This window comes from Ranitomeya variabilis, chromosome 5 (assembly GCF_051348905.1).
Source record: "Ranitomeya variabilis isolate aRanVar5 chromosome 5, aRanVar5.hap1, whole genome shotgun sequence".
NCBI lineage: Eukaryota > Metazoa > Chordata > Amphibia > Anura > Dendrobatidae > Ranitomeya > Ranitomeya variabilis.
Genome location: NC_135236.1, coordinates 545,152,932 through 545,173,016, shown reverse-complemented (window position 1 = coordinate 545,173,016; position 20,085 = coordinate 545,152,932). Strand labels below are relative to the sequence as shown.

The 20,085-nt window shown below is 43.9% G+C and overlaps 1 protein-coding gene across 2 annotated transcripts in view; it reads left to right on the top strand.

The window, feature by feature from the left end:
• The window catches only part of KIF3A (kinesin family member 3A), a 74,243-nt gene that overhangs the window by 7,939 nt on the left and 46,219 nt on the right, over window positions 1-20,085 (top strand). The window contains exons 6-12 of one of the 2 annotated variants that reach the window (XM_077265870.1): window positions 1,184-1,323; window positions 1,754-1,951; window positions 3,341-3,515; window positions 3,597-3,695; window positions 12,822-12,887; window positions 17,273-17,281; window positions 18,736-18,892. In XM_077265870.1, the coding sequence (XP_077121985.1) occupies window positions 1,184-1,323; window positions 1,754-1,951; window positions 3,341-3,515; window positions 3,597-3,695; window positions 12,822-12,887; window positions 17,273-17,281; window positions 18,736-18,892 (844 nt within the window). The remainder of the gene's footprint in view (window positions 1-1,183; window positions 1,324-1,753; window positions 1,952-3,340; window positions 3,516-3,596; window positions 3,696-12,821; window positions 12,888-17,272; window positions 17,282-18,735; window positions 18,893-20,085) is intronic. The other variant, XM_077265869.1, reaches the window with a different exon arrangement.

Below are 20,085 nucleotides of genomic sequence, written 5' to 3'. Positions count from 1 at the left end.
CTACATGACCAGTGACAAGCCAGAAGTTGCGCATAGATATGTTATTATAACTTTTCCTGGCTTTTTGTGGAAAATGAATGCTCTGTTTATCTCTAAGGACTCAATTACGCAAGTTTGTTATGTTTAGTGTGTTTCATTGTGCCAGTCACCAACTTTTTATGGACCAATACCCTCAAATGAGTAATGTAGGATCTGGACCTCCTTTCTCCTGTCCGGTGGTGGTCTTTGTGTAAGGGCTCCCAATGAGGAGATGTACAACACCAGTCGATAGGTGATAAATAACTGAAGACAGCTATGCCTGCCTGTTTAGTACGGAGTACTGTCTACCCTGTGAACAGTTTTATCCTCTGGTCAGCTGAGATTGGCGTTAGCTACTTACCAGCTTTCCCTCTCTAACTGCGAGCCTGGGTGCCCTCTGTTGCCGTCTGCCAGCCTGGGTGCCCTCTGTTGCCGTCTGCCAGCCTGGGTGCCCTCTGTTGCCGTCTGCCAGCCTGGGTGCCCTCTGTTGCCGTCTGCCAGCCTGGGCGCCCTCTGTTGCCGTCTGCCAGCCTGGGTGCCCTCTGTTGCCGTCTGCCAGCCTGGGTGCCCTCTGTTGCCGTCTGCCAGCCTGGGCGCCCTCTGTTGCCGTCTGCCAGCCTGGGCGCCCTCTGTTGCGGGCTGTGAGCCTGGGCGCCCTCTGTTGCCGTCTGCCAGCCTGGGCGCCCTCTGTTGCCGTCTGCCAGCCTGGGCGCCCTCTGTTGCCGGCTGCGAGCCTGGGTGCCCTCTTCCGCCAGCTGCGAGTCTGGGCTCCCTCTGCCGCCGGCTGCAAAGCTGGGCTCCCTCGGCTGCCAGGCTGGGCTCCCTCTGCCGCTAAAAACAAGTATCTCGAAACAAGGTGTAGTATTGATACACAAAGTACATTAGAACGTTGTAGAACTTTTAATTTTTGATTAGCCTTTACCTAAATGGAACCTCTTTAAAGGGGTTGTCCTCATGCAGATAGTGGCTTTGAGATGTGCTCATGATCGGCGTATAAAGGCCTTGCTGATATACTTTTATAGTCCATGGCTTTGTTAAGAGAGCAGGGCTCCACCTCCTACGTAATGGAAGTCATCCCCACAGATCCAGTACTGGAGGAGGACATTATTTTATACTGTCTCATGCTCGTGAATTGTAAGAGTGCAATGTTCTTTAATTTCCCCAGGTTCGGTTGGCGCCACAAACATGAACGAGCACAGCTCCCGCTCACACGCCATATTCACCATCACCATCGAGTGCAGTGAGAAAGGTGCTGATGGCAATATCCATGTGCGAATGGGGAAGCTACATCTCGTAGACCTGGCGGTATGAATCTTTTTATTTCTTGGCTGGTTCTTCATTTTATTTTCTATGCTAAAATGTTCTTACGACATTATGGAATGGTGAATATAAAGATGGTCAATGTCTTCTCAATAAAGTCAGGCTCATGAAGTGGCTAGTGCGTTGACTACCAAAACTGCATTGTATTTGGAGGATTTTTGGGCTGAGAAATGTTAAGTGCTGACCACTAGCTGTGTCATTTCTGTCTTATTTTTCATCCACTGCCTGTTGTCAAGTGTAATCCAGCTGGGAGCCGAACCCGTATTACAGAAAGTGTGTGGCCTGTTCTTTTTCTCTCTGCTTACTGGAATAGCAGCGAGTCAGGCTTTCTGTTCAGGGCAGGCTTGTCATTGGATAACTCCTCTTTTAAATAAGAATTATATCCCATTAATCTATACATATGTTGCTTTCCCAGGGCTCAGAAAGGCAAGCCAAGACTGGAGCAACCGGACAAAGACTGAAAGAAGCCACAAAAATCAACTTGTCCCTATCCACATTGGGTAATGTCATCTCTGCCCTGGTTGATGGAAAAAGCACTCACGTACCATACAGGAACTCCAAACTGACCCGACTACTTCAGGATTCTCTGGGGGGAAACTCCAAGACCATGATGGTAGGCGTCTTCTCCGCTACATACTTGCAACAAGGCGGACAAATCCCAGGCTTCTAGGGAGGATTCTGCAGTCTAACTCTACATTTATTCCACTGAATCCATCTCCTATAGGGCAGACCTCTGTTTTGTTATATACTATGTTGCTATATAAGTAAATGCGCAATACAATACTGAAATGCGTGAGCTCGGCCATTTTCAGATCTTACACAGAGTATTGACTCATGTCCTGGCCGCCTTCTTATGGGTGAACGAGGAGTGACTTGGGGAGCAGCATACAAGCACTGGAGTCTGACATCTGAGGACCATGGGGAGATGATGGAAGCGGTTTATAACTGCTCCTGTCTTCTCTTCATCAGTCAGCATAATGCTCAGTGAACGCTGTGTAGAGAATAGAGGAATGGGTGCTTACTGCAATATTTTCTGATCTCTTGGAGGATGTTTTATGTAACATAAGAAAAAAAATATTCCATAGATTTGTCACTCACTCAGCAACAGGCTTTAATTTCAATACAATTTTTTTTAATTGCTGTTTTTTGTAATGGGCTGTTTGTTAGCTCACGTTCAGGGAAAATTCCGCTTCTTGGCTACACTGCAGAGCTGATATATGTCTCCTAAGATTCTGTTATATTGCTCCTTCTAGACCCAGATTAAGTGCTGTGTATACAGTGAACAGGAAGGCAGAGAGATTTTCTTACCATCTATCTTCTCTATGGGGAGTCTGGCTGTGTCTGACAGCCGCCTCCTGCAACCTCTGACTCGGACTCGGTTTTCTTGCAGAGTTCTATGCAGTTCACTTCACCATTTGGGATGTTGGTAAAGTGTTAGAAAATAATTAACAAAGACTTTGCTTACTAGAAAAAGTTCATAGTCTACCATTTTTGTTGATAAACTGTAACTACACAGTTGGCCACTAGATGCAGCTAGTGGCCAGGTTAATCTTAAAAATACATGGCATGTCTGTGACTTCAGGCAACCCCCATTGTTTGGGAAAACTTCGCTTTATATTTCAATTTTCACGTTTCTAAGTGCTTTCTCTGCATATTCCCATGAGTGGATCAGACCCAAAAGGAGTCCTCCATGCATGGAACAGTCCTGCCTTATAATGGGCCTATGCCTTCGTAGTTTGCGGTCACATGCTTCGAAATCCTGCGGATGCTCGTGAACACTGCGACTTCAGACATGTGCAGAAAAACTTAGGAAAGATGACAATTCTGATATACTTTGCTTCTGCAATGTCAAAGGGTACCTGACCAATTTGGCCAAAAGTACAGAGTTACTAATATACGTGTGTTACATTACAGTGTATAGCCAAGTAAAATAAACAAGTCAATGTATTCATATTTTTTAACAAGCGGTTTTGTTTTTCTTTTAACCTCCTTCTGTCTTCAGTGTGCAAACATTGGCCCAGCGGACTACAATTACGATGAAACGATCAGCACTCTGCGTTACGCCAACAGAGCGAAAAATATCAAGAATAAAGCCAGAATTAACGAGGATCCCAAAGACGCACTTTTACGTCAGTTTCAGAAAGAAATCGAAGAGCTTAAAAAGAAACTTGAAGAAGGTAAAAAGTAAATAGATATCTGCTAATTTCTCCTAAATCTGTGGCAAACCGTACTTATGGGGATTCAATATGTTTATTTAGGAGAGGAAATCTCCGGCTCTGATGACAGTGGTACAGATGATGATGACGATGAGGATGGAGAGATTGGGGAAGATGGAGAAAAGAGGAAAAGACGAAGAGGTAAGATCTCACATCCATGTGTAACTCTTCTCACTGTTACATCCACTAATATTTATATAATGAACTGCAGCCGGCTCTTTACTCACCGGTAGGAACACCTGCTGGAAGCATTGGCCGTGTCTTTTCCTCCCAGAGGCTTTCCTTGGAAGCTCTAATGATTTTTGGTGATTTTTTTTATGAATTGCTCTCCACCACTATGTAAAAAAAAAATGGAATGTTTTAAAAATGTGACCTATGATATACTAGTGATGCCTTGTTTCCCAGACTGTCTCTTCCGGCTGGATGGATATGTGATTGCTGCCGCCAATCGCTGGTCACATTGGTGACACGTCACCACTCTGTCCAGTAAATGTCTGCAGTGGTCGCGTGTCCGTATGACCACAACGGGATCTACAGACACTGGCGCTGAAATCCAGACCTGGTTCTACAAACATGACTGATACAATTAATCACTGCCAGTAATTGCTTGCAGTGGTCAAATCCTGTTGGAAGCAGGACCGGCAGACTACCTGGGAGAAGAATGGTGCTGCATTGGTAGGTGTGTGTCTTTAAAATTTAAAGGGGCTTGCCTTCCTTTTTTTTTTTTTTTTTAAGAAAAAGTTCAGCATGGTGTAACAAACAAAAAGTGATAATACATTATATATGCTGGACTTTTTCTTTAAAAAACAAAATTGGGATGCGCAGCCCCTTGTAAATGTTTAATTCTCATGTTTCTTCATGATGTGGGAAAGGTGTAAGCCCTCACTGTCAGTGCCCTATATATAACAGTACCAGGGGAACCATCATCAATAGCTGCGTCATGTCGTAACCTCTGTACTGCTTTATTGATAAGTCGGGCCCCATTAACATGGCTGGTGGAGTGCACAGCTACCTGCGAGCATGCTTGCACCCTAGATCGGAGTAGTAAAGATTACCATGGAATTGTATTGGATCTTTACAACATACAAAGATCTACATTACGTTTACATTGGACTTGTCACCCAGACAGAAGTAGCCCATTTTTGCTCTAATTTCATTCCCGCTGCCCTCCGACCTCTGAGTATTCATGTTTTTTACTTTTTATTTAAATATTCCATACAGTCCTGGCGAGCGGGACCTTTTTTATTTATTGCTAATTGTTCTCGTATTTGCCACAGAGGTGTGGCTCCCAGGATTCTCTGGAGGCGTGTCTTTACACGGTAATCACCATGTGAGCTCCTCCCCTTGGTAAATACCATACAAATTAGCGCCAAATAGAAACACCCGTATCTCCTGAGCCGTAAGGCGGATTAAACAGAAAAAAAAATATGCTGAGGAAAGCAGTGGGAATAAAAGTAGGGCTAAAACCCCTTAACCCGGAGCTTTTTTTCAGTTTTGCGTTTTCGTTTTTTGCTCCCTTTCTTCCCCGAGCCATAACTTTTTTATTTTTCCATCAATATGGCCATGTGAGGGCTTATTTTTTGCGGGACGAGTTGTACTTTTGAACGACACCATTGGTTTTACCATGTCATGTACTACAAAACGGGGAACAAAATTCCAAGTGCGGTGAAATTGTAAAAAAAAAAGTGCAATCCCACACCTGTCTTTTTGTGGCTTTTTTGCTAGGTTCACTAAATGCTAGAACTGACCTGCCATTATGATTCTCCAGGTCATTATGAGTTCATAGACAGCAAACATGTCTAGGTTCTCTTTTATCTAAGTAATGAAAAAAAATCCAAACTTTGCGTAAAAAAAAAAGAAATTGCGCCATTTTCCGATACCCGTAGCGTCTCTATTTTTCATGATCTCGCGTTGGGTGAGGGCTTATTTTTTGCGTGCCGAGCTGACGTTTTTAATTATACCATTTTAGTGTAGATACCATCTTTTGATCGTCCGTTATTGCATTTTAATGCAATGTCGCGGTGACCAAAACGTGGATATACCAAGTATGTGCAGGGTTTTTTTAATTTTTTTTTATTGTTTTATTTTGAATGGGGCGAAAAGGGGGTGATTTAAACTTCTATATATTTTATTTATTTATTTTTTTAAACTTTTTTTTAAATTTTGACATGCTTCAATAGCCTCCATGGGAGACTAGAAGCTGGCACAACTTGATCGCCTCTGCTACGTAGGAGCGATGCTCAGATCGCCCCTATGGAGTAGAATTACTCCTAGTGGTCGGCGCTCATAGTAATCTTGTATCCACAACCATAGAGGTCTCAAGGAGCCCTCTGGTTGTCATACCGACGCACCGCTCACCCCCGATCATGTGACGGGGGTCAGCAGTGCGCACATTTGCGGCCCGATGGCCGGAAGCTCTTGTTAATGACCCTCTCCGAGTTTGACAGCAGCATTTAACTAGTTAATAGGCGCTGGGGCGGATCTTGATTACACCCGTGCCTATTGCAGGCACATGTCAGCTGTTGAAAACAGCTGACATGTCGCAGCTTTGAGATGGGCTCACCACGAGCCAACATCAAAGCGGAGGTTCTGCCATCGGACGTACTATCCCGTCTGAAGTCAGAAAGAGGTTAAAGGGGTTGTCCAGTCCAAATGGATAAATCTGCAGTCACTGTGTGTGACTTATGAATACCCCAGCAGCGCAGGCACTGTGTGCTGAAAGGTTTCACCGGTTTCTTAGCCGGGACCGGAGGGTATGTATGAGGTATGCATACTGCCGGCCAGAGCCCCTCTAGTGGGTGTGGCCTCACGCCATATGCTTGTATGGAGCGCGGCTGTGCTCTGACTAGTGGGGAGTATGTATAACGCATAGGAATTGGTGAGTGATTGCAGACTTACCGATTTGGACCGCACAACCCCTTTAGAACTGTAAGATGAGCAAAACTACATTTCTCGACAGTGACATGAGATGACTGACAGCCCCCCAGTGATGTTAACAAACCCGGGTCACAAACCCTATAAATAATCTACTGCTAATTCTAGACATGCTGCAGATATTAAATGTATATAGACGTCTAAAAGTAACCACCACAACAATAATCCAGCTTTATTATAGTATTAATTACATGATTAAACCCAATAAAAAATACTGTGAACTGTGAGATAAACTAAACTCAAAGGGGGAGTATATGTAATTATTGTTCATACATGGTAATAATGCTCAGATATCAAAGGCTCCGTTTGTTAAAAATATACTGTGGATGTTAATCGTTACGCACTTCCTCAATAGGGCATAAGGCACTTGGAAAAAAAAAAGTATCCATGCATTCAAGGAAGCCTAAAAAATATGTGCTAAGTGCTTACATGTATAAAGTCCAAAAGATGCAAGGAATAATAATACTAGTAATAACTCCCTACATATAGATCATATTTTCCATCAAATCAGGCACCGAAGGTTTCAGGTTTAGTACAGGCAAATCTTACATGTATGCTACTTTTCATGATACTTAATTTTCTGTTGCGGAGATGAAAATCGCAGATTTTTTTTTTTTTTACAATGCATTCATACGCGGTACTTTTAGGTAAAATTCCCATGACGAGCTTTTGCTGCTGGGTATTTTGGCTGCACAAAAGAAAATGCAGCACCTTCCAGTTCCAGCAAAGTGGATGGGATCTCCTATTTTTTTGCTTTTTTTTTACGCAGTGCAAGCTGACCTCTGGTGCATGTCAATCTCTTGCAGGTACACCGGGTTTCGTGTGCAGATCATCCTCATAGATTTGCATTAGATCCCCATTTATAACGCACTTACACTGCAGAAAGAGTGTATCAATCACATTGTCAAAGCCTAATTCCAGGAAGTATCAATAGACAAACCAGCTTTTTTTTTTTTAAAACGCACCATTTCAAAAAGAGACGAAAACTCCAAAAACACAATAAAAACACAGGTTAAAATAGTGAGAAAAATGTAAGTAACCAAAATTAGCCGCAGAGAGTCTGCTACATCAAAAACTCACCAGACTGTGAGAACGTAGCCTCCTAGTCAATGTTGAGTTATGAAACCTCAGAGGGGGGCCTAATTTGGGGATCATTATAGAAATCATTTATATAGGGATCATTTGTTATCATTTATAGAAATCTGCTCTGACCAAGTAAAGATGCTTTCTCTGTAATGGCGCTGATAAATGCTCCCCGATGTATCGTAAGATATTGCAACATCTGCGCACGTTTCCATAGAAAATGGATTGTATGACAATGTTTAATCTTCTCTTGGTTTTAGTGGTTTATACAAAAATAATAGGTTGTTTTATGAAGGAGAAATGGACATAGTTAAAGGGAACCTGTCACCCCCAAAATGGAAGTTGAGCTAAGCCCACAGGCATCAGGGGCTTATCTACAGCATTCTGTAATGCTGTAGATAAGCCCCCGGTGTAACCTGAAAGATGAGAAAAAGAGGTTAGATTATACTGACCCAGGGGCGGTCCGATCTGGTTCTGGTCCGATGGGCGTCACGGTCCGGTACAGCGCCTCCTATCTTCATCAGATGACGTCCTCTTCTGGTCTTCACGCTGCGGCTCCGGCGTACTTTGTCTGCTCTGTTGAGGGCAGAGCAAAGTACTACAGTGCGCAGGCGCCGGAAAGGTCAGAGTGGCCCGGGACCTGCGCACTGCAGTACTTTGCTCTGCCCTCACCAGGGCAAATCAGACACCTGCGCAGCAGCCGCAGCATGAAGACAAGAGGACATCATCGTAAGAAGATGGGAGGCGCCGAACAGGACTGCGAAAGCCCATCAGGCCGGACTGCAGCAGGACCGCCCCTGGGTGAGTATAATCTAACCTCTTTATCTCATCTTTCAGGATACATCGGGGGGGCTTATCTACAACATTCCAGAATGCTGTAGATAAGCCCCTGATGCCGGTGAGCTTACCTCAACTTCGATTTTGCAGGTAACAGGTTCCCTTTAAGGGAGATCTGGAGATGTGTTGTGTGTGAGCGCCTCGCGTTGTGTGTGTGTGTGTGTGTGTGTGTGTGTGTGTGTGTGTGTGTGTGTGAGCGCCTCGCGTTGTGTGTGTGTGTGTGTGTGTGTGTGTGTGTGTGAGCGCCTCGCGTTGTGTGTGTGAGCGCCTCGCGTTGTGTGTGTGTGTGTGCCTTGCTTTGTGTGTGTGTGTGTGTGTGTGTGTGTGTGTGTGTGTGTGTGTGTGTGTGTGTGTGTGTGTGTGTGTGTGTGAATGCCTCGCGTTGTGTGTAAGCCCTAATGGTCCCCATGTAATACGACATTGCCTCTGCAGTGGATAGCCGGCACAGACAACTCATTTAAAGGTTAACAATGAATAGTGTCATGTTAATAACATGAGCTGCTTTATAAAACCTTCTTGTTTTGGAATAATGCCTGGCTGATTGATATTCTCTTCTCTCACATCTTCAAAAGCGCACACCTCCCCTGCCTCCTGCTTTGCTCGTTGGGGTTCGGTGCCCTTCTGCTTGATTGACTTTTCCCACTTCTGACTCGAACCTTGCACTCTCCCATTCTGCAAGCAGAGGCCTCTACTGCATCTGAGGAGCAATGTGGCAGTGAAGCTAGCCGCATCCAGGTATCTAGCCAGCCTCTGAGCAGCTTTTACAAGCGCTGTAGCAGAGAGCTTGTAAGTACTGCCCCCTTTGTACCTCCAAGAGGATCTACTAACGAGCTGACTATTCCAGAATAAATATTTTTCTGCTTTATTATGAAGAGTTTGGCCCGCCCGTGTGATGCTCAGTTTGACCTGATTCAATTAATTTAATGTAAATCTCAACAGCTTAAAAAGGGACCTATAACCATAGCATGTGCACCGTGCAAGTGACCCGACTCCCTGCTGATGCACTGAAAACAGTCCCCAATTTTCATGTGGTTGTGAGATGCCATGGACCATACACCCTGGGTGGCAGTAGAATGCTTTTGCGGTTTTTCTACCTGTAATGTAAATCCCTTATTTTTTACTCCTTTTGGGTAAGTACTAGTGATAAGCGAACATCATCGTGTGCTATCCAGGTGACTTTGGCGTGCTCGGGTAATATGTCCGTGTGTCCGCTCCTACATGTCTGGCCGCTGTCGTACAAAGCTAGATGTGCAGCCACTGGGAATTGAACGTATTATCTGAGCACGCCGAAGTCACCTGGATAGCACACGATGATGTTCGCTTATCACTAGTACTTACATGCTCGCATAAGGTGTTATTCGAATATCTTGGGTGTGCTCGGATAATAAGTTGGATTCCCCGCTGCTGCATGTCTCGCGGCAGTTAGACAGCTGCAACACATGCCGGGACAAGCGGGTAGACACTCGGACATAGTAGATAGAGATGAGCAAACTTATTTGGAAAATGGTCGCCGAATCCGAATGTGTCATATTGTGTGCTGAATTTGTTTTGCATTTGTTTTTTGAACATATTCGCACATACAGGTAGAGATGAGCAGATATGTTCGGAGCCGATCGTCAAGCATAAATTCGGCACAAAATCTGTCACATTCGGAATAAGTCCGCTCATCTCTAGTAGTAGACTCCATCGGAGTTTTGGCCTCCTGTAGGCACACGCTCCTGACAACCGTGCTATCACCATTACGGTCTGTGGCTCTTTGGCGCCATTTTGTGGGCGGGGGAGGAAGTTGTGTTTGGGTGTATGCCCTGACTGGACCCAAGAACGCAATGTGAAAGCGCCCCAACAGGGAGAAGGGTTTAAGTACTGAGGAAACAGCACCAACACTTTAAAAAGGGTGACCATCCACCTGCTTGTGAACAGATTGTCAACATTGTGAAAAGTCTAATATTGGTATAAAAATCAAAACCTATAGTTATAAAAAATAACAGGAAGGAAGGTAATCCTGCTTAAAGTCGATATTTACAAATCACAGATAAAAAAAAATATGAATTAGAGCAAATAATAATCATTTACTTCATCAATAAAACCAGTATGTATGCGCAGCTATGGTACTGGGACTGTGCGTCTTCTCAGGGGTTACACTAAGCACATGGCTATGAGCTCCAGTATTGTCCAGTAGTCATTGTCACTGTTATAGTAGTCTGTCATTATTTGCTCTGTTTCATACCTTTACTGTGATTTGTAAATATTGACTTTACTGTGATTGTTTTCCTTCCTGTCACGTTTTATGTGTTAACTACGGTATGTTTTGCTTTTTATACCAATACTAGCTGAAGAGCCCGGCGTTGCGCGGGCATAGTAACTAACTGTGGTTAGTTATCACAAATTATAATAATTATATTGCACATAAAAACATTTCACATTATATATTCAACACTACAGATTTGCAACACAAATTAACTAAATGATTACCCAAGTATTGACAGCATTTTATTTGTTTGGTGCCGTTAATCCGGCCCCCGCCTGTGGTGACCCCTCCAACCCTGGTCCCCGCCGTTCGTGACACCTCCAACCCTGGTTCCCGCCTGTGGTCCTGTGGTGACCACTCCAGCCCTGGCCCCTGGCTGCTGTGACCCCTCAAACCCTAGCCGCCACCAGTGGTGACCCCTCCAGTCCCTGGCCCTGCTTGTGGTGACCCCTCAGTACACGGTGGCTGCAGCCGGTACATGGTGTCGCCCCCGTCTCGATGCTGTGCTCGGCACCGCTGGGTAAGTGAATGTCCCGGGTCTCATGTTTCCCCTCCTGGACACAATGCTGCGGTTGCCATTACCGCGGTCTGCACATGCACACACAGCGAGTGGAGGACACCGAGCTGCGGCTCCGTCTCACACTGTTTACATGGTCGGTGTATTGGGGTCAGATGAGGCTGTTGGTGCTGTTTCCTCAGTATTTAACCTCTTCTCCCTATTATACTGATTGAGCTGTGTAGTTTGTTATTGAAAAAGGGCTCAGTGAGAGTATGGCACACGTAAAAATAAAAACTCTGAAATGACTCTTCCATTCTGACACTGCATCCTTTCTGCAGCAGCGCGGTCTACTCTGAGACCTCAGTCTCCTTATCTAGTCACAGCTTGCTTTCTCCAGGCTGACCGTCTCCTCCTCACTACTGCATGCCTTGCTGCAGATGGGAATGAAGTGTAAAATGGTAAATGGCCAAGGGGCTAGAACTAGGAACGATAATGGGGCACTGACTTGCTAATGGAGCATTTTGGCCGTCACCTATATGGGTCATTGTAGAACCAAAATAATTTGCACACTATACAGAACACATTGACATGCCGTTGCTCTTTTGCCATAGAGGTTGATTTTAAGTGAGGCACAGACATCACCGTGACTTGGCTGGTGCGGCAGCAGAAGTTTAGGATGAGTGAACTATGGGTATATGTGCTTAAGATGATATAATGTTAGAACGAATGGACAAAAAGTATACAGGTGTATGGACAGACAGCAATATACACTCACCAGCAAAAAAATCTATGGAAATCACATGCTATGTAGACATGTTAATTATATCCAATAGTGCTCGGATATCGTGTTATCTGAGCATGCTCGAGTGTTTTCCGAGTATCTCGGGTGTGCTCACATAATCTGTTCAAGTCCCCGTGGCTGCATCATTCGTGGCTGTCTAACAGCTGTGAATCATGCATCCGCTGTGACTTGAACATATTATTCTAACACGCGTGAGATACGCTGAAAACACTCGAGCATGCTCAGATAACACTAATCACTAATATCCAACTAATGAAAAAATGGAAACAAAATTTTCAGAACACCTTGATGTTTTTTTTCAGTATCCAGCATGAGCGCCACACTGAGAAATACACGCACTTGCATGCCTTGACATTGAGGTTATTATTGGTTGTCTCAGAAATGTTGCATTTCACCAAATCATCAAAAACCTCTGCTGGCAGCTTCCTTTGCAATTGCTGACCATGATGTCCGCGATTTGCTCAATGGGAGCCAAGTCATGGTTCCTCATTTATGCCACATCGGTTGCTCACAGCAGCACAAGCACAACAGACCCTGGTCATTTGCGTGCCCATGTGCATTCTGTGTGGCAGATTATTCCTTATGCACCTATTGTAAGTGCCGGCATTTGTGTGCATGACACTCGTACTCGATACTGAATAAATCGAGATGTTTTCCATATCTATTTTTCCATCTCATTAACATGTCTGTGGATCGTGTGACTTTCATAATTCCATGACGTTTTCTTTTTCATGTTGTGTTTTCAATTTCGGGGCGTTTATGTTGTTGAATACTAGCTTCTTCCATTTCTCGCTCTAGGTTTCTTATTTCTGCGTTTTGTCTGTCTTCATGACTTCTTCTGGGGCCATCTCTTTTTTTTTCCAGGCAGTAGCAGCAGTAGCAGCTCAGACTCCACAGTGATAGAGAGACCAGTGGATCAGTCCTTACCTAGTGAGTGGCAGCTTGTGAGCCATCGCTTTCCTTTGCCCTGTGCATCCCATTGAGTTGCTGCACTGCTGCCTGCGTCTGCCGCAATACATAGGAGTGGGAACCCTAATGCATGCCGTCATCTCGCACCCACTTGTTTCACATCCAAAGTTCTAAATGCTGCGCTGCTAAATCAACTAACAAATACCTTGTCTCTGCTATATGTGGATTTCCCTATAAAGCTTCCGTTTACCCTGTGAACACAATTTCCAGTATGTCTCTAAATGCTAATATGTACATAGAAAGTTGAGCGATGACTTTCCATCTGGAAAAGTTTTGCAGCATGTGAATGAGATTTCATCCCTATGTCTGGTGCTCTACATGCAACCATGCAAAATAATTCCGAGCCATAGTCTGGATATGCTATTACTATGTCACGGATACCCAATTATATCCACCAACAATAAAGTCTTACTTGGCTGAATTATAAGAATGGATGGATGAATGCCAGCTGCCAAAAACTGAACCCCAAATTAAATAAATTCACCTTACAGCACAATGGCAACCTGCAACTTGAACCCTATTATCCTGGGAAACACCCTTGAAAGCTCAGTCCTTGGGTCTTGATGGACCAACCAAGTTTCAGCCATTATTAATGATCTTATTCTGTTATCTTATACTGATTTCTGTGGGATACGTCTGCTTTATCTGATTAAATGCTAGCACCCATGACGGCTGGGTGTAAGTGATGAATGGATCTAAACAGCAATTTTCAGCCGTGGCTGCTACACCTCATCTTCTATTCAAGAGCATGCATGTTACAGTTCCCGAGGGGTCCGTGCCGATTAAAGTAATGACCCTATTTTGGAAATCGAGATTAAAAGATCTTCACTGTGTAGCTGAAATTTAAAAAAGCAAACAAAAAGTGTGTATGTATAGTTTTTAGGAATATATTGATAATTGCCAAACATTGCAGTCAAATAGGTTTTTGTTATGTAATTTGAGAGCAGCATGATGTAGGGGAAGATTCCAGCGGTCACTTACTGGGTTGTGTTTTGCTGTTCACTTCATTGGCCTACAAAGCCCCGCAGCCATTAGGATCTCAGTGAACATGGAACGGAGTTGGTAAATGACAAGGTGTTTTCCAGGAAGAATGTTCCGGGAAAGGGCTAATGAGTGGCAGAAGTTGAGGTGTAACCACAGGAGTTTGAGGCATACTGGGAGGTCACAGATAGACTGGACAACAACCCGTTGACTCACAGCAAGTTGCATAACCAGTCCTGATAAGTCCTCCGTATATGTTGATGCCGTAGTGCGTTTGTGGTACAGATAGGGACGCTCCTGGTGAGATGGATTCTCTAAATTGTAGGTCAGGGTGAGCAACAAGGATGAGGTGTTGGCTCAATGGGCAGGACTTAGCGGACTGCATGTTCATCAACTAGGACTGAGAAAGCAGGTAATTGGCAGACAAGTGGAGTGGGTTTCCCAGGAGACATAAAACCAGGAGTGTGGATTTACATAGGAATTGTAGATGTATAGTCAGGCCATGACTGGCATCAACGTTGTAGTGTGAAAAGCACCAGAGCAAAGTTTGTCCTGCTTAGGGCAATCAAAAAATTAACCAGCAAACGGTTAACTCTAGGCAGTAGTCATGAATAGGCAAACTGAGTATTTGATAATAGAGTAGATACATATTGTTGCATCAGTGTTGTTAGTGTGAAGAGCACTAGAAGAGTTTATGCTTACAGCAGCTGAAGGGTTGACTGCAGGTCTGAGCCAGCAAGTAAATGCAGATAGCCGATAAACAGGAGTTTACTGAATACCTATTTGCCAGCTCAAGGAAATGGATAGTGAGGCAAACTCCTGAGAATTGTTATTGAATACAACTCAATGGAAGTCTCAGTCAGAACGATGGCTCTCATAGACTTACATTGAGTGCTTGGGAACCAACTCTCACTTTCGGTCAGTCAGAAGTTGCAGTCACAATATGGCGGCACGGGACTGGAACAGTGCTGGGAAGAGCAGAAAAAGGCAGGCGAGAATAATACTAGGCTCCTAGTATCCTAGGGTCCTAGGGACCTTTATTAGTCGCACCACTCCAGCGCTGAAATAATAATAAAAAATAAAAAGCGGAAGTGGTGCTTTAATTTAAGGCTTTGTCCGGCTAATTTTCCTTTTCTAGCATTTTTCCTTAATATTTTGCTTCTGGCTTCCGATCACCATGACGGTTTTCTGATAGCGTCATATGCATTGTCAATCATACAGCCCCATGTTCCTCATGAATTTAAAATGCAAGAAAAGGACTTACCGTAATTCTGGTTTCATTCTGATGACTTTGTTTTTAAATTTATACATACAGGATAGATGTGCAAAAGTTTTAGGCAGGTGTGGGGAAAAAAAATGCTGAAATGTCACAATGTTTTAAAAAATGGAATGTTAATTTATTTAGAAAATGTAAAGTGAACAAAAAGAAAAATCTGAATGAAATCTGTATTTGAGAAGAAAATCGTTCACTATTGGGCCTGTGCTGATACATGAAAGAAAATGAAGGCCCTGAATGTAGACAGAGGTGGCGCTCAGATACAGCATGCATTATAGGAGAGACCCTCTCACAAGAGAAAAGTCTGGGACTTGGATCAGGGGGCTGAAAATGACTGAAGAAAGGAAGACTGAAAACTTTGTGGTTACTTTTAATTAATAAAATTGCACTAACATGGAAAAATCATTGGGGTCACCATGTCACAGGTGTGTATCACCTTTAAATAGTTGATAGCCAAAGTCTCATTTCACTGACCGTTCTTCCTCTAGATCTCCTTATACGCTATACTGTCGTGGGTGCATGTGTTTTCAATGGCGAAGGGGAAAGGGTGTCTGCCAAACACCTGTTGGCAGTATCTTATCTTCCAGGAGAACAGTAGGATCGGTTATGTTGCACTCCAGCTGCCCAATCTTTTCCAAGGGTCAGGAGCCAAATTTGATGCATGTCTGAACTCCTCAGAATCGGTGGGTCAGGCAAACTTTTGAGCTAATTTGTATGGGAGAAAGTATATAGTGAAAGTCACATCACTAACCGCCTGGCTAATGGAGGCAACTGCCTGCCTGTTCTTTAGAGCATCGGCTCAGCGATCACCGACTGCTCCAGCCGGCTATTCAGCTGTTCTACATTAACAGAGCAGCTCTTCTTCTGGGCTGCTCAGTCTATGGGGCGTGACTGCCGTCATGCTGATTGAAAGCTGACTCCCTGCAGTTAGTCAGCATGAAGTCAGCAGTCATGCATCCATCAACAGAGTGGAGGAGAAGCCTCTGATCTATTAACGGGTCATCAGTAGAAGCTGTTGAATCTCCGGCAGATGCAGTCTGTGACCCGTCCGTGCTGTCAGAGATTGGCGCTGGGCACAACAGGCAGATGGTAAACAGCTACCTGCTAATTAGTTCTTAGACCCGTAATAAAAAAAAATAGTACTGGATTACCCCTTTATAGGGAACCTATAATCAGAAAATGACGTATGGTTTAAAAGATAAAAAGAACCCTTGCGATTTTCACTCTGACCACTAGACTTTAACTTCTCTGGTTTCAGGAAATGACACATGTACATAGCGATAATGGTCTGACCTTGACCCTATCTCTTTGTATTAAAGTGCCTAATGAGCATGTGCAGAGGTCTTTGTGAAGGGAGGGGGAGCAGGGTCTGATATTATATCACCTATTGTGATTGGGGGGAGGATCCTGTGTCATCAGCTGTATAGAGGGGTTACCAGTCCCTGTAATCCTGCCTCTGTCATGGAGCGCTACTGAAAACTCTTCCTGAGGGACAGTAAAATAATGACAGTGAAAACTGCAAGGTTACTAATTTTTGTTTTTAATGAAGATTGTAAAATGAAAAAGAAATATTGCCAAAATACAAAAAAAATCAGCTTAACGCACAATTCTGATTTTTAACAGCTCATTTTCTGATGATAGTTTCCCTTTAAACCAGTCGAATTTTCAACATAATTCTAAATTTTTGCGTTTTTATTTTCATTTTCCATCTTATTATCTCATAATGGGCAAACAAGAAACTTTCTCATTTATAGAGATCACTCCTCAGCAGTAACTATCACCATCATCATGGTTGGTCGGAAACTCTGCCCAAGGCTTAGATTCCGGCTTTTGGGTGCAGTTACTTAATACTGCAGGAATTTTGACAATTTTTCACACTGTCTGTTGCTGTCCTGGAATTATAATCCGGTTGCACATTTGCTTGCCAACACAAAAGTAGATCCTTGCCCAAAGCAGTGTTTATGGGCTTTCTTTTTTATTTTTTGCAAGATACAAATAATATTGAGTAATGTAACTTTCTGCTTTTTTCCTCTCTTCATCGCCAATGCTGCCTACCTGCGATATAATTGCAACTGCTACTTAATGCAAGAACAAGCAGGTTGGTGTAATGGGTTTGTGCTCAGTAGTTTTGCTGTGAATTCTAGAAGACAAGATAAGTCTTCATTATTTGACTCCTACCTGGTCCTTTGGCATCATGCTGTATTACTTCATGTGTAGTAGTTATAGCATTGCTCCCCAATGTCTTCTCTAGGCACAGTCAGGGGCCGGGGGACAGAGGGGCAAATGCCCTCTGGGCTGGTCCCGCTACTAATGATATGGGCCGCCCAGTGTCTTCTATAGGTATGGGCGGGCTGGGCCAGGGGGCAGAGGGGCAAATGCCCCCCAGGCTGGTCCCTCTACTACTGGTTCTGGCCGCCCAGTGTCTTCTATAGGTACAGTCGGGCGGGCTGGGCCCGGGGGGCAGATTGGTAAATGCCTCCAGGGCTGGTCCCTCTACTACTGGTTCGGGCCGCCCAGTGTCATCTATAGGTACAGTCGGGCGGGCTGGGCCAGGGGGCAGAGGGGCAAATGCCCTCTGGGCTGGTCCCTCTACTACTGATTCGGTCTGCCCAGTGTCTTCTATAGGTTACAGTCGGGCGGGCTGGGCCAGGGGGCAGAGGGGCAAATGCCCCCCAGGCTGGTCCCTCTACTACTGGTTCGGGCCGCCCAGTGTCTTCTATAGGTACAGTTGGGCGGGCTGGGGCAGAGGGGCAAATGCCTCCCAGGCTGGTCACTCGTCTACTGATTCTGGCCAACCAGTGTCTTCTATAAGCATAGTCAGGCGGGCTGTGCCGGGGGGCAGAGGGGCAAATGCCCACCCCCCCGGGCCGGTCCCTCAGCTACCTATTCGGGCCGCCCCGGGGTGTCTTCTGTAGACGAGATGTGTGATGTTTTATGCTAACTAAACTGTACTAGAATAGGTGATGGCTTGTGTGTTTTATACAGTCGCAATCAAAATTATTCAACCCGCACCGCGCATTAGGTTTATTAGAAAAAGGCAAACAAACTCTCTGCTGTTTATAAGAACAATTTCAATATCTCAACACAACCAATGTAACAAATAGTAATGGCCCAAAATGTCTCTCTTAATGACTTGTGCATTCTCAGAATGCTTCCACCCCTTCATAATAAGCATCTTCAGTACTTACAGGGGCTGTCCGGCCTACATTGTTAAGTCTGCGGTCACTCTGTCATTCTGGCACTACAGTCGAGGCATTTTATGTTTCATTTGGAGAAACCACTTGTTCTATTAGTTGTGTTGATCTTGTTTTATCAGTTTATTGTTAAAAAAAAAAAAAAAAAAAAAAAGTTTGTATATTTTGCAAATAAAAGTAATATACAGTAGGGTTAAATAATTGTGATTGAATCTTCATACATTGTATTGAATGGGTACGCATTTCAATACAAGACTTGTTTTAATATTTATCCCAACCCACATGATGGTGGTTCTCTCTTGATGAGCAGGAAACCCTTTTTATGAATCCATGTGTCCTGTTTTCATTCATTCCATAGGCAAGAAGAAGGTCTCCCCAGATAAAATGGCAGAGATGCAAGCTCGGATTGACGAAGAAAGGAAGGCGCTCGAAGCAAAACTTGACATGGAAGAAGAAGAACGGAATAAAGCTAGAGCGGAGCTTGAGAAAAGGGAGAAAGATCTATTTAAGGCCCAGTAAGTGTGACGCAGGCAATGCTCCTTAGCCAGGGCGTCAAGGTATGGACAGAGACCCTTATTCCATTAATGCATCACTTACTGGGTGAAGCAGTTGTGTCTGAGGCACAGTTTTCTCTGCCACAGCAGAGCTCAGATGTTTAGCTATGTATAACCGGCCCACACTACTTTGTATAGTGATGGTAAGATGCTTATCAGTGCCGGCAGTGTGATTGGACTAGGAGGCACGAGACACCTAGTCGTATAGTGATAATCTGCTGATAAAATGCTGATTGTATTGAAACTGTAAAAAACAGCACAGTAATTAACATATTCCTGTAATCCGGCTCTCTTTAATTACATCATGGTGTTCTCAGATTACTTAGCGAAAACCTGCTGACGAATTCCTGATTCCCTTTAATCCATTAATTTCAGTTTGTTTACTTTTGGGAAATTCTAACATAACCTGTGTTCTCTCATACAAACTTTTTTTCCCTCTTTGGTGGATAGAGTGGTGCGATAACACTTGGTAAAAATAACTTTAAAAAAATAGAATCCTTACATTTTTTATTTTTCCTTTTTAACAACAAAAGTCAGTGGAGGAATGAATGGAAAGAGATGTCACAGTTACGGTTATGCCCCTCATTTCAGGCTTCAGAATGGAAACCAAGTGGTTGCAAGGTTGTAGTTTTCTTCCAGCACTCCCACCCAGTGCCCATTGGAGTCAGCACGTTCCTGTGCCGCCCCTGGCAAACATTACGAACATTAGAATCTGTTTCATAAAGCAACACAATCATTATTTCCAGCTGGGTATGAGATTATAGCCTATTGCCACATTGTACTGGTATCTTCCTAAAGCCTCCTTCAAAATGTTTTGGCAGCTATTTTTTTTGTCTCAATTGTAAAAAAAAAAAAGAACTATAATTTTATGCATAATTCTAAGCATTTTTATGCACACAGTTTTTCGTGTGATTTACTTTCATATAGTGAAGCCCATGAGAAAACACATAGAAATTAGTATCTGGCTGCAACATTTTTGTAGCCCCCACATTGTATGATGGCTCCCTCACTATATGTTTGCTGCCACAGTAGTCCCTAAATTGTATGATGGTCTCCACAGTAGTCCAAACGGTATATTGGCCCCCATAGTAGCCACAACTCTGTGGGAGGGCCCCTTTATTAAATCCAACTTTGTAGGAGGGACTCCTTAGTAA